Source organism: Ailuropoda melanoleuca, chromosome 9, assembly GCF_002007445.2.
Source record: "Ailuropoda melanoleuca isolate Jingjing chromosome 9, ASM200744v2, whole genome shotgun sequence".
Lineage (NCBI taxonomy): Eukaryota > Metazoa > Chordata > Mammalia > Carnivora > Ursidae > Ailuropoda > Ailuropoda melanoleuca.
In genome coordinates, this window is record NC_048226.1 from 20,321,522 (window position 1) to 20,335,272 (window position 13,751).

At 43.4% G+C, this 13,751-nt stretch overlaps 1 protein-coding gene across 1 annotated transcript in view; it reads left to right on the top strand.

Annotated features, from left to right (window-relative positions):
• Nucleotides 1–13,751, top strand: part of FAM189A1 (family with sequence similarity 189 member A1) — a gene marked incomplete at its 5' end in the record, with an annotated part of 496,657 nt that overhangs the window by 401,531 nt on the left and 81,375 nt on the right. Inside the window, one exon of the mRNA XM_019808470.2 lies at nucleotides 12,289–12,423. Coding sequence (XP_019664029.2) covers nucleotides 12,289–12,423 — 135 coding nt within the window. The remainder of the gene's footprint in view (nucleotides 1–12,288; nucleotides 12,424–13,751) is intronic.

Consider the following 13,751-nt stretch of genomic DNA (forward strand, 5'->3'; position numbering starts at 1 on the left):
CTCACCACAATTTTAGAACATTTTCATCACCTCCAAAAAAAAAAAAAATTCCGTACCCTTTAGGTATCACCCCCCCACACACACACCCGTATTCCTACCTCCATCCCCCAGCCCCAAACAACCACCGATCTTTCTCTCTCTAGATTTTCCGGGGCTGGCCATTTCATCTGGACGTATTGCATGGCCTTTTGAGTCTGACTTCTTTCACTCAGCATCAAGTTTTCAGGGTTTGTCATGCTGTAGCATGATTCCTGGAGTTTCTGGGGTGTGACCCGCGTCATTCAGTGTCCTGAGAGTCCCCCAGAGTGAGAGTTCTCTAGTCCCACATCCACAGGGCCTGTGTTTTATTAACCCCACACTTCCAGCAGCAGGGATGCAGCAGGACAGGGGGCCAGCCGGGACTGGGTGAGCCAATTAGTGAGTTCAGCAGATGTCAACAGATTAATGAGAACGTCTGTGAAAACAGTGGAATGCTACAAGTGTTCAAAATGAGGGGCGGGTTTTTGCAAACTTATTCTCCAATTCAAGTAACACAATCAATAACACCAACAGCTAGCAATATTTGCACTCTGCATTTTTACTCCAGGAAAGGAAGCTCAGAGAGGTTCTGGGCTTGTCCTGGGTCATTCCTTAGCAGACAAGACCCCGAGTGGGTGTGACTCTGTCCTCCAAGCTTTGCTTTCTCTGTGTCTCAGCAGACTTGTCACCTTCAAGGACGGTCCGCCCACTGAGCACCCCCAGGATCTGTGGGCTGCCCCCCAGGTTCAGCCTTCCCTGCTGCATCCTTTTGGGAGTGTCTGAAGGTCACATAGCTGTCTCGTTTGTGCCTCCTAAAAGAATCACAGGGGCATCCCTCTCTGTTGTCTAAGTCCTTTCTGCTCCCAGACAGGCGGATGGACCATAAACAAGGGGACGGGCTGGCTGGTGAATGCTCCAAAGAGATTCATGGAAAATTACTGCGGCTTCATTTGCAAAACCTCTTCTGTGTTGTTCCCAATGACCCGAACACGGAGGGGCATGCCCGAAATAAATCTGTCAGCCTTCCACACACCCAAGATGTTGAGGTCAGAGAACTAATCAGGAGGTTTCCAGAATTTTTCTTAGAATTAATCACAAACTCAGTGAAACAACTGATGGAAAAGATTTATTTTGATGTCTATTCTCTGGGGTCACAGAAGGGTTCTTCAACGTGATCAACTGGGAGAGAGCCCAGTCTCTCCCTTCCTATCTCCCCCTGAGGAAACAGTCTTGCCATTTACATCAGCTCCTTCCATCTTCGTGCCAAGGTAACGGCATGAGCATGTGAAGTAATTCCTTGCAGGGGTTTGAGGTCTGGGAGAACAGACCAGATCAGAACTCTGGACACTTTGTCCGGTTGATTGGAGCAGAAGGACACACCAAAGCCAAAGGCAACGCTCCCAGATCCAGAAGTGGTGAATTGTCAGTGATACCTGCCTGCCAGTGGTCATGGTGTGATGAGAACTTGCCAGAGTGTAACCTGACCCCTGTGCATTAATATGGTTCTGTGGGAAGAAGAAAAGGAAAACAACCATTTGGTGCCATTTCTTACAGTTTGTTTTTGCGAGTTGATTAGACTCTAAACCAGATGAGATTTTTGGGAGGGCCATTTGGCCTGCTTCCTTTTGGGCGGCGCAGCTCCCCGTTCTGTGCTTTCTTGGTGCCCAGCACTCACTCAGCCACGAGGCCGGCCTGTGAACCAAGCTGTTCCAACCGGAATTCTTCTCCAGGACTTGGAATCTTTAGTAGAGCCATTGATAGGTGAGGGAAAAGAGGGACTTCATCCCCGCTGAGCAGCTAAAGAAGAGGGGACATATTTTAGGCCACCTAGATGCCCTCAGGTGCCATCTTGTAATATTCCTTCTATGGTTGGTAGTCAGGCCATGTTTTTGTAAACGTGGTTGATCCATTTTGTTTTGCTCTTCACGTTGCTGATTTTATTAATTGATGTTTCCATAGAAAATTGTCTATTTTTTCTAGATTTTCAAATTTACTGGCACAACGTGATTCTTTGCACTTTCTTCTCATTCTTAGTCCCCTCTGCATTTGTATTCATGTTCCCTTGTTCATTCCTAAAGCTATTAGGGATATTAACTCTTTGCCCATCTCCTAAAAGCATACCCGGGAGCTCCTGACCCATAACCTAGCAGGTTAGCAGCCTTGGTGGGAAGTGTGTGTGCTGTGGTTGCTCTACCCTAGGCCTGACTGGGAGACTCTGTCCTGGTCTGTATTTTATTTTGTGAATTTTATAGCTCTCTGAGATTCTTGGTTTGCTTTTCAAAGGACTCTACACTCCATGTTTATGCAACCATTCTTTTATATTTTCCTGGTTTTTTATAGTTTTAATTTAGATTCTTAGTCAAATATATTTTGTTTTTGTTTTGAGAAAATTATAGATGAATAGCTTATTATGCCAACACCCATTTATTAGGCAAACTTTTTCCTACTAAATTGAAATGCCATGTTTTCCGTATACTAAGTTCCCATAAATTATCATTCTGATTTCTGAAACTGTTCTATCCCATTGAACTCTTTATCTATTTTAAGCCAAAACCTTAGTGTGTTGATTGTAACACTAATAACTGTTAAGACATCCCCTCCTCCCTTTATCACTTTTTTTTTCAAAAAATTTGTTGGATAATTCTTACACATTTGTTATTCTATAAATCTTTAAAATAATTTAGTCCAGTTCCATCCACTCCATTGGGATTCTGATTGGAACCAGCACACGTGTGCATTCCTTGGGAAGGATTGGCAATTTTTAGGATATTACATCTTTTCATTTAGGAGCAGGCTGTGTATCTCCCCTGACTCCGGCAGTACATGTCATTCAGGGCTTTAAGTTGTGAAGAAACCAGCTCAGGCTAGTTTTCACCTAGAAGGAACCCAAAGAGCTCACAGAGTCTCCAGAATGGCCAGAAACCAAGTTTGGAGGCTACAAGGCCAGGAAAGGAATGATGCTCCAAATTTTACTAAGGAATGCTTTGAGTAAGACCCCATCATCACTGGGCTGTGACCCCACCAGTAGCATGTTACTGACCCTGCTGACCCCAGGCGTTGGATCCTAGCTCCAGAACCGCAGTTCCTGCCTTCCCTGGAAACTGTGTGTGTCTGCTGCCCCCTATTTCAGAATGGAGTCAGGTCAGCACATACCTCTGTGTCCCCAGCTCCCACCTAAAGTTTGGTATGGGGGTGTCTCATGGGTGGAACGCTCCCTCAAGGGCTCCCTCTCAACAAGGCGGGCCTGGAAAAACATTTCTGGAGAAGGTGGAAGACTCATAAGGTGAGGATTCCCCAAACTGAAGAGGAGGGATTAATGGCAGTGGGTGGCCAGATAGAATGACCCAGGTCTACTATACCTGAGTTTTTGCTATTTAATAACATTTTCTACATAGCTTCACATTGGTCATTTAATTTTCGTGTTTATTTCACGTTTAATGCATTTCTAGGGATTTTGCATTTGTTACTATTAACTTTGAGTACAATATGTTTGCCATTTTTAAAACATTTTTAAAAGTTTTATTTACTTTTTTTAGTAATTTCTACACCCAACATGGGGCTCAAACTCACAATCTTGAGATCAGAGGGGCATGCTCCTCTGATTAAGCCAGCCAGGTGCCCCTCCATTTTTATTTTAATTTTGTTTTATTAGTATCATATTTATTATACTCAATGTAGTAAATACTCTTAATTCCAGTTGCTTTTAAATATATTCTCTTAAGTTTTTATAGATAATTCAATCATATTATTTGGAAAGAAAGACAATGCTGTCTTTTCCAATATTTACACAGTTTACAATATTTTCTTATCTATCAATAGCATTAGCCAAAATGTAGGAATTATCTTTTCATTAAAGGTTGGACTGAACTGAGCCTGAAATACCATTTTGGACCTTCCAACATATATCTTTTATGGTTATTGGAATTTGGGTTTTACTGCGTCTCTTAGACTCAGGACAGTCGTTTATATTTTGCTAGGAAATTATCCAGGTCCTCTAGATTTTGGGATTTATAGCTGTAGAGTTCCCCATATTCTTTAAATCTCCAACATCTCTATAGTTAAAGCTCCTTTCTCGTTTCTAATGTTGTTTGCTTTAGTGTTTGTTTGTTTGTTTTTAATCCTACCAGGCATTTGTCTGTTGTTTTTGTGTGTGTGTGGTTTTTTGTTTTTTGTGGGGTTTTTTGTCAAGAGTCATCTTTAGGCTTTAGTATCCCAATATCTTTATTTCTATTCCATTAGTTTCACTTTTTATGTTAAATTCTTTTTTCCTATTTTCTGTTAATTTGGTTTTGTTCTTTTCCTAATCTAAATTTTGCATTTTATTTATTTTTAAGCAAGGCATTTGTTTTCAACCTTTTTTATTGAGAATATGAAACACATTTAAGAAAGTGCACAACACAAAAATATAAAGCTCAGCCATTTATCATGAGGCAAATATCCACGTGACCTCCACTAAAATCTAGAAATAGAGCTTCCCCAGTAACCCCAGGCTGTCCATATGCACTCCCAATTCACTGCCTTTACATTCCCACTAAGGACAATCACCATCTTAATTTTTAGGATATTCACATCTTTTCTTTTCTATGGAGTTGTACCAACTATGCATGCATCTCTGAACATCGTAGTGTGATTTTGCTTATTTTCTGGAACTTCGTCTAAACAACAAAAAAGAAATATTTCATATTTCTTTTGTGTCTGGCTTCTTGCATTCAGCTTTATGTTGTGTAATTTCCTCATGTGGTATATAGCCGTAGTTCACTCATGTTCACTGCTTTGTAATATTGCATGATATGAGTGTAGTTTAATTCATTCATCCATTCCATGCTGATGGACCTCAAGCACTTTTCAGTGTGAGGCTATTTTGCATATGTTGCTGTGAACTTCCCAGCACATGATTTTTGCTACCATTACATGCATTTTGGGGATTTGTTCCTAGAATTAGAATATCTTTTGGATATTACATGAGCTTGGGTAATAATCTTTAATGTAAGTAGATAACACAAAACTGTTTTCCAAAGTTGTTGTCCCAGTTCACACCCCCATCAGCAATGTACAAGAGTTCCTGTTGTTTCACATCCTTGTTATCACTTGATATTGTCTATTGTAATTATTTTTCCATTTTAACCATTCTGATGAGGTTGTGACTGACATCTCATTGTAATTTTGATTTCTGTTTCTCAGATTACTGTTGTGGTGGGGCTCCTTATCACATGCTTCACACTGGGTTGTTTGTCTTTTTCTTAATATTTAGAGAGGGTTTTTCCGTTTGTTTGTTCATTTTGGATAGAAGTCCTCTGTACTTACATGTGATGCAAAATCTCCTGTTTTTACTCTTGTATGGGTATTGTTTGATGAAAAGAAGTTCTTCATTTTAAATAGTCAGATACATCAGTCATCTGTATATGATTAACACATTTTTAGCTGTGTTTAAGAAGTGTTTTCCTCCTCCAAGGACATGAAGGTATTCTCCTTTCTTATCTTCTCTCAGTTTTATTGTTTTGACTTTCATATGTTCATCTGTAGTCCATGATAAAAATGCCTCTATGAGGAATTATGAACATTCCTGAAATAAACGAATAAATAAAAAGCCTCAGCAAAGAGGTAGGAGATATATAGAATAACCAAAGGGAAGTTTCAGAACTCAGAATGAATGAAATAAAAAGCTCAGTGGCTGGACTCAGTGGCAGAAATAAAGGGAAAGAGAAAAGAATCAGTGAACAGGAAGATGGAACAATAGAAATTACCCAAATTGAACACCCAAATTGAGAGGGAATCGACTGGAAACAAAAATGAACAGAGCCTCAGTGGGTTATAGTCTAACATTCACATCATTAGAGTTACAGAAAGAGAGGATTAAAAAAGCAAGGCTGAAAAATACCTGAAGAAATAATGGCTGACAATTCCCTAAATCTGGCAAAAGACATTAACCTAAACATTCAGGAAACTGAGCAAATCCAAACAGAATACTCCCAAAGAAATCCGCACCAAGACACATCATAGTCAAACTTAAGAAAACTATAGACAAAGCAAAAATCTTGAAGCAGCCATAGAAAAGCAATAATTTACCTATGGGGGGGAGGAAACAATTAGGAAGAAAATATTCTCTGTTTTCTAAAACCATTATAATAGTGAGGTATCCTGTTTATAGGCTATGATCCTTTATTTCCTCATTCTCTTTTCCTTTTCGTGCTATAAGATATTTGTGTGGTTGCTGTGTGTTATCTTTTCATCTTTCTCGTCTTTAACGTGGAATTTCTGGCCATATTGTTAATTTTCTTTACTATTATGAGGAATATTTCTAAACATGTGGAAGTTAAACAACACACTTCTAAATCACCCATGGATCAAAGAAGAAGTCTCAAGGAGAATTCAAATATATTTAGAAAGGAATGAAAATAAATCATGGCATATCAAAATATGTGGGATACAGCTAAAGTAATCCTGAGAGGGAAATTTGTTGCCCTAGATGCTTACATAAGAAACAAAGAGAAGTTTCAAATCAGTAACCTAATTTCCTACCTCAAGAGACTAGAAAAGGGAGGCGCCTAGGTGGCTCAGTCGTTAAGCGTCTGCCTTCGGCTCAGGGCGTGATCCCGGCGTTACTGGATCGAGCCCCACATCAGGCTCCTCCACTAGGAGCCTGCTTCTTCCTCTCCCACTCCCCCTGCTTGTGTTCCCTCTCTCGCTGGCTGTCTCTATCTCTGTCAAATAGAAAAAAAAAAAAAAAAGAAACTAGAAAAGGAAGACAAAAATCAACCCAAAGCAAGCAGGAAATAAAAAACATAAGGGCACAACTCAGTGAAATTGAAACAGGGAAACAGCTGAGAAAATCAATGAAAAAAGGAGTTGATACTTTGATAAGACCAATAAAATGGACAAACCTCCCCTAAGGAAAAAAGAAGACACAGGTTACCAATGTTGGAAATCAAATGGAGATGTAACTTCAGACCCTGCAGACATCAAAAAGATAATAAGGGAAGGGCATGTGGGTGGCTCAGTTAGTTAACCAGCCAACTCTTGATTTCAGCTCAGGTCATGATGTCTGGGTTGTGAGATCGAGCCCCAAGTCAGGCTTCACACTGAGTGCAGAGTCTGCTTCGGATTCTCTCCCTCTCCCTCTGTTCCTCCTCTCTCTTTCTCAAATAAATCGATCCTTAAAAAATGCATGGGTGTGAATCTAACAAAATATGTACAGGATTCATACACTGAAAACTACATAATGATGATGAAATAAATAAGTGAAGAGACATAATGCATTCATGAATTGGAAGACACAACATAGTAAAGATACCAATTCTCCCCAAATTGATATGCAGGCTTAATGCAATTCCATCAAAACTCCAGCAAGTTTCTTTGTAGACATAGACAACCTTATACTAAAATGTATATGGAAAGGCAAAAAACAAATTTTTTTTAGAGAGAGAGAAAGAGAGAACATGGGTGGTGGGGGATGGGGCAGAGGGAGAGAGAGAGAGAGAGAACCTTAAGCAGGTTCCACACCCAGCGCAAAGCCGGATGTGGGGCTTGATCTCATGACCCTGAGAAAATGACCTGAGCCAAAATCAAGAATCCAACGCTTAACTGACTGAGCCACCCAGCTGCCCCAGGCAAGAAATGATTTTGAAAAAAAAATGAAGGGCAAGAATCGGCTTATTTGATTTCATGACTTACAGCCACAGTAATCAAGGCAGAGAGAGACAGACAAGTAGACGAATGGATGAAAATAGAGAACCCAGAACTATACCCAACCGATTTTTGACAAAGGTCAAATGCAGTGGAGAAAAGATAGCTTTTTCAACAAATGGTATTGGAGCAATTAGATATCTATGGGTAGAAATATCAGCCTTATCCTAAGTGTCATACTAAAAAGTAGATAATGTCTAACCATTCTCCAAAGTGGTTGTGTCAATTTACACACCCACAAGACCTGGGTGAGGGTCCCCAGCGCTCCGTATCCCGGCTTACACTTGGAATTTTCAGTCTTTTAAATTTTATCCAGGAAAGCCGTGAAGGAGCTTACTTCCCCACAGTGAGACGCTAAGCCAAGAAACAGGAGAAGAGGGGATATAACACAGGAAAGNGCTAAGCCAAGAAACAGGAGAAGAGGGGATCTAACACAGGAAAGAGAGAGACTTTTGAGATGGGGGGAGAAGGATTTCCCAGCATGTACATGACCAGCGTGTAAGGACTGCCTCTAGATTGACTAGTCCAGACTGAAGCAGGAGACAGGGGCTCTTTCTAAGAAGAAAATAAAGCTGACCGAACATCTGATGAGTAGAATCATACTCGGGATATTTTCAGTTCTCTTGGAGAGATTGAGGGTGAATTAGAGATGGGCACATAGGACACTAAGCAAGCAATAAAACAAAACAGTTAAAACTTTAGAATAAAAGACTAAAATCATATCTAGTCTGTGGTTTTGTTGAATATGTGATTTGCAAATACTTTGTCACGGGCTATATAGTTTGTCTTTCATCCTCGTAACGGGTCATTTTTAGCACAAATGCTCTTACGCTTCTGGTGTCATTCCAAGAACTCTTTGCCTAGCCGTAGATCCTAATGATTTTCTCCCATGTTTTTTTCCTAAAGGTTATGTAGGGTTGTTTGGGGTTTTTTTATATTTAAGTTGAATTTAAATTAAATTNATTCCAAGAACTCTTTGCCTAGCCGTAGATCCTAATGATTTTCTCCCATGTTTTTTTCCTAAAGGTTATGTAGGGTTGTTTGTTTGGTTTTTTTTATATTTAAGTTGAATTNGCCTGGGTGGCACAGCGGTTAAGCGTCTGCCTTCAGCTCAGGGCGTGATCCCGGCGTTGTGGGATCGAGCCCCACATCAGGCTCTTCTGCTATGAGCCTGCTTCTTCCTCTCCTGCTCCCCCTGCTTGTGTTCCCTCTCTCGCTGGCTGTCTCTATCTCCGTCAAATAAAAAAAAAAAAAATCTTTAAAAAAATTAAATTACATTGAAATTAAACTAAATCCCAGCCACACCACAACAGTATTGGTCTCAGTAAATCACTGGGCTGTGCCTTTACTCCTGTGGGTGATGACTGGTCTTGGGCATTACCTGAGGAACTAGGTACTTCCTGTAGTTTAAGTAGATTTTCCCTGATTATAGAATCTTAATTCTTCCGTTGGAAAAATGTATGTGTGTTCCGTAGAAAGTGGCCTGTGGCTTTGAATTCAGAGCGGGCACACTTTAATAAGTATCTAACATGAGACACTGTTTCAAACTTAGGTAGACTCTTAACTGTGGGCACCTTGAGAATCTTGTTTTAGGCCTTTCGGCTCCATTGAAGACTTACCTAGCCTTGCCTGCTCCCCCAAAATTATCTCCTCCCTCCCCTTCTAGAATTAGGCTATTTTATGCCCACAGTGAAGAGGGTGACGTGATGAGCTAATTAGACCAGTGTGGCTAGTGGACAGTGCAATGAGCTGCCCCTTTCAAATGGGGATATTTTCATGAAGATGCCAACCAGGCTACCCCTGATATTGTGCCAGCTGGTGGAACAGGGAGGTGGTGGAGAGATGGGGAGAGAAAGCCATTCCCAGCCAGCGCTGTTGTAGGTTCTTACATGCATCTGTGAGTAAGACAGACCCAAATCCTTGCCTTATTCTCTTGATGGGTGGGACAGAAGATAAACTAGGGCATGCATGGAGGTGGCAAATGCCGTAGTCAGAGGAGAAAGCAGAAGAGAGTGAGGCCCAGGAGTGGGGCCGAGGTAGGGAGAGAAGAAAGGAAGGCGGAAGGCACTAAGGAGGGTGTAGGGAGACCTCCCTGAGCAGCTGAGCCCTGGCAAAGGTGGCCTGTGGGGGGGGGGGTCGCCTCTGGGGAGAGTCTCTATAGTGTAAGTGCCTGACATTAAGCTTTTGACTGTCAAGGCGTTCATTTCAAAGCCGTCCGTCTCGAATAAACACATTGGCCACAGTTACAAGCCACACGATTAGATAAAGAGCCAGACCATCCCAGCCATGAAGATTCCCCGCTTAGAAAGCCCTGGGTGACCCAAATAACTGACCTCTTGAGTGACCCTGCTTTTCCCTTCCCGTGCTCTAATTCCTGCTCTTATGATTTAAGAGTGAACCTGTGAAATCCTAGGCACCCACCCCACCCTGGACTGCAGACGCTCACACCCTCCATGGTGGCGTCCCTGAGTGGCCCTGGGTGTACTGCGTACCCTCCAGGGACTTTGATTAATGAGCTTTGTTTTATCAAAGTTCCCTGATGGATGTTGCTGAGGAACGTCTTCCAGTCATTTTAAGAACCACAGGGGCTGGTCTAGCCACAGCTTAAACTCCAGTAGGGGGAATGTCTACGGGGGCTCATCACAGGTAACACAGGCCCAGGTGAATGCCCCCAGGCATTCCTAGCCGGTAGCATCACATAGGCTGAGACCCATATAAAACAGTTTCCCAGGCAAGGGGAATGACGGTCGTACTTTCCAGTACTTCTTCATTTCATGGCATCTCTAGTTGGAGAAGAACGTGCAGTCCGAGGGCTCTGTCATGGAACAACGTCCCTGCGGCCACAGCACAGCCCTGGCCAGCTGGCAGGAAGGGGCTCGGCCCAGAGCACACATCTGGGTGTGCGGGGTTCAGAGGCCCAGCCCCAGCTGCCCCACTTCGGGCCCCGAGTTCTGTGTGTTCTGTGGATCGGCAGAATGGGCTGCCTTGTGCAAAGGAGGGGACCCGTGGGAGGGACTTGCCCTGAGCAGCCTGGCCCTGCAGACGCCCAGGGTGGGTGCCGGCTGCACCTTGCCTGGGGAGTGTGTCATGGGTGTGTTGTCAGGGCCCCCTGAGCTGGACTCCGTGCTCAGTGTGGACTTCAGCTCTGGAGACTGGAGACATTGCTAATAGCAAGAAAGGCAAAGGTGACTTTCACAGCCCCCCTGCCATAGCTGGGGGGGCCGAGGTGTGGGGCAGGGGTTTACACAGGTACGGCTCTCCTCCTGCTGCTGGCCTCCAGCCCTCAATTCTCTTCTCCCAGCCTGTCACTCATTACGTTAGAGGATCGAATTAAAAGAGCAAAAACTGAAGCATAAAGTAGGTAAGGGATAAACTATCCAGAGGTTTAAAACAGATGAAAATTTGGCCATGGATGATACCCTTGACCTGTGGCTGTCCCTTTCTCTTTCTGGAAGTCTGTGTTTGTGAGCAGTTGGGTGTGTATGCGATAGCAATCAGGCACGGAGGAGGACCCCGCCAGCGACAGGAGTGAGGAAATGAGGGTGGGCACGCAGGGCCGAGTGAGGGGCAGAATGCAGTAATTTCTCATTTCTGCAGCCTGGACGAGGCCGTTCCACTTCAGGCTTCAGGGCGGGAGGGCCTGCGCTCTCTGAGGGGCTCCTCCTGGGCTCCAGGCTTTTTAAAACACTCGAATTGCCTTTTTTTCTTCCCATGGTTTTTAAATTTCCACGACATTTTTATTTATTCAGCGTTTATTGAAATGCCACACCTCATCGCATTGTGAGCGCTACGACAGTGACGGTGACGTGTGGTGGCGGTCCTCAGGTGGCACGCAGGACACAAGTATAACTGCAGCTGGACAAAAGTCTCCAACAGGGACGCCTGGGGCCCCCAGTGGGTTAGCATCTGCCTTCAAGCTCAGGTCAACGGGGAGCCTGCATCTCCCTCTGCCTGCTGCTCCCCCTGCTTTCTCTCTCTCTCTCTCTGACAAATAAATAAAGTCTTTAAAAAAGTAAAATAAAAAAAAAAAGTCTCCAGCAGACCTGGGGTAGGAGGGTGCTGCTGCCCAGGAGAGAGGCAAGCAGCTCTGGAGAGGGAAAACCAGACAAAGCCTCAAGGATGATGCTGGAGTTGGGTCTTGACGGATGAGTAGGAGTTTGGTAGGCCAGGAGTGAGTCAGGAAACTGCTAAGCGCGGGAGCAGCAGAAGCCAAGGCACAGAGCCATGAGAGCACGTCTCCACGCAGACCTCTGCATGAGCAGTTTTCCGTTCCTTCACTTTAATCTCCCGGGATTCATCCAAAGCTGTCTGTAACTTCATAACCGAGGCTATGTAATATACTCCACGTGTATTACTTTTAATTCATCTCTTTTAAAATCGGAATTTGAAGTTATTCCTCCTGGGGTGTGGTGTATTTTTGTTTTTTTTCCCCCAGCTTTTGTCCATAAAAAATCATTTCGGCTTGATTACTTAAAGGAAACGGAAGCGGGGTGCGTTTTCACGCGATCTGAATTGTATAGCTCAAGTGTACCCGCAGGGGCAGAATGCCGTTTTAATTGTGAGATCTGTCTGTGTTCCTCTGTCTAGATTAAGTTTGACAGTGTCGAGGTGTGTGTCTGCTGCGAAAGGCAGCACCAGTCGTCGGGCTGCAGCAACCTTGGGGAGACGCTGAAGCTGAACCCGCTGCGGGAGGATTGCAACGCTGTGCGGCTCACGTTGAAGGTGACGGCCAAGGGCACTCCTGATTCACACATTCCATCCCATGCACTTACAGACATTTGCGGGAGACTGTTTTCATGTACATGGGCCTTCCTCTCCTTAATTCACTGCGCGTTAGGTTCAGTGCAAGAGGGACTATCTTTCTGCAGAACGTTTTATAGGATTATAGATTTTCACTTTAAAGGTGTTGCTTTCTGGATCTCCTTTTCCATTTTTACCATCCCGCTTTCCCGCCTCTGACATATGTGAAGGAGGATGTGCATGGTTGAAAGAGGTCTTTACAAATTTGGCTGTGATGCTTTCTACCGCTTTTCTAACATTTTTGCTGTTCTGCCATCGGGGAACAGATGGGTATTTATTTTGCCTTTTTAAAGATATTTGGAGAAAGACATTTTCCAATTTCCCACGGCAATCTATTCTCGTGTACAGCATCTGATTTCTTTTAAAGTGACATGGAAAGTTGTTTATATTGTTCCTTGCTTTTTCTTCCTACAATTGTGTTTTGTTTTTTGTTTTTTTTTTTACTCCTGGAAACCAATATTGGCTTGCTTAAAAATGCATATGAACAATGAACCTGGTTCTTCTCTCTTCCCTGGACAAAGGTGTGCGAAAACTTCTCCAAAAGGATGCGAGCAAGGTGAAACGAATCCTTGGTGGGTGGTAAAACTGTATTTACAGGACGTGGGGTGCTCNTCCCACGGCAATCTATTCTCGTGTACAGCATCTGATTTCTTTTAAAGTGACATGGAAAGTTGTTTATATTGTTCCTTGCTTTTTCTTCCTACAATTGTGTTTTGTTTTTTGTTTTTTTTTTTACTCCTGGAAACCAATATTGGCTGCTTAAAAATGCATATGAACAATGAACCTGGTTCTTCTCTCTTCCCTGGACAAAGGTGTGCGAAAACTTTTCCAAAAGGATGCGAGCAAGGTGAAACGAATCCTTGGTGGGTGGTAAAACTGTATTTACAGGACGTGGGGTGCTTTATTTCTAGCAGTTTGTACCTTACATTAAGAAAAAAAAGTTTTGGTGGGGGGAGGGCGGCGCCTGGATGGCTCAGTCAGTTAAGCTTCCAATTCTTGATCTCAGCTCAGGTCTTGATCTCAGGGTTATGACTTCAAGACTTGCATTGGGCTCCATGCTGGGCGTGGAGCTGAGAATGTTCATCGGGGATATAGTATGTGGGGAGCTAGAGATTATGGAGAGCCACCCTGGAATCTGGGGAGAAAGGGGCAAGTGTTGCCCTCTGGAGCTGGGTTCCTGGGGTTAGTCCTCCCCGAGTGTCATTTCAAATGCCAGCCAGTATGACGGCTCAGTCTGGGTGAGCTCCCTG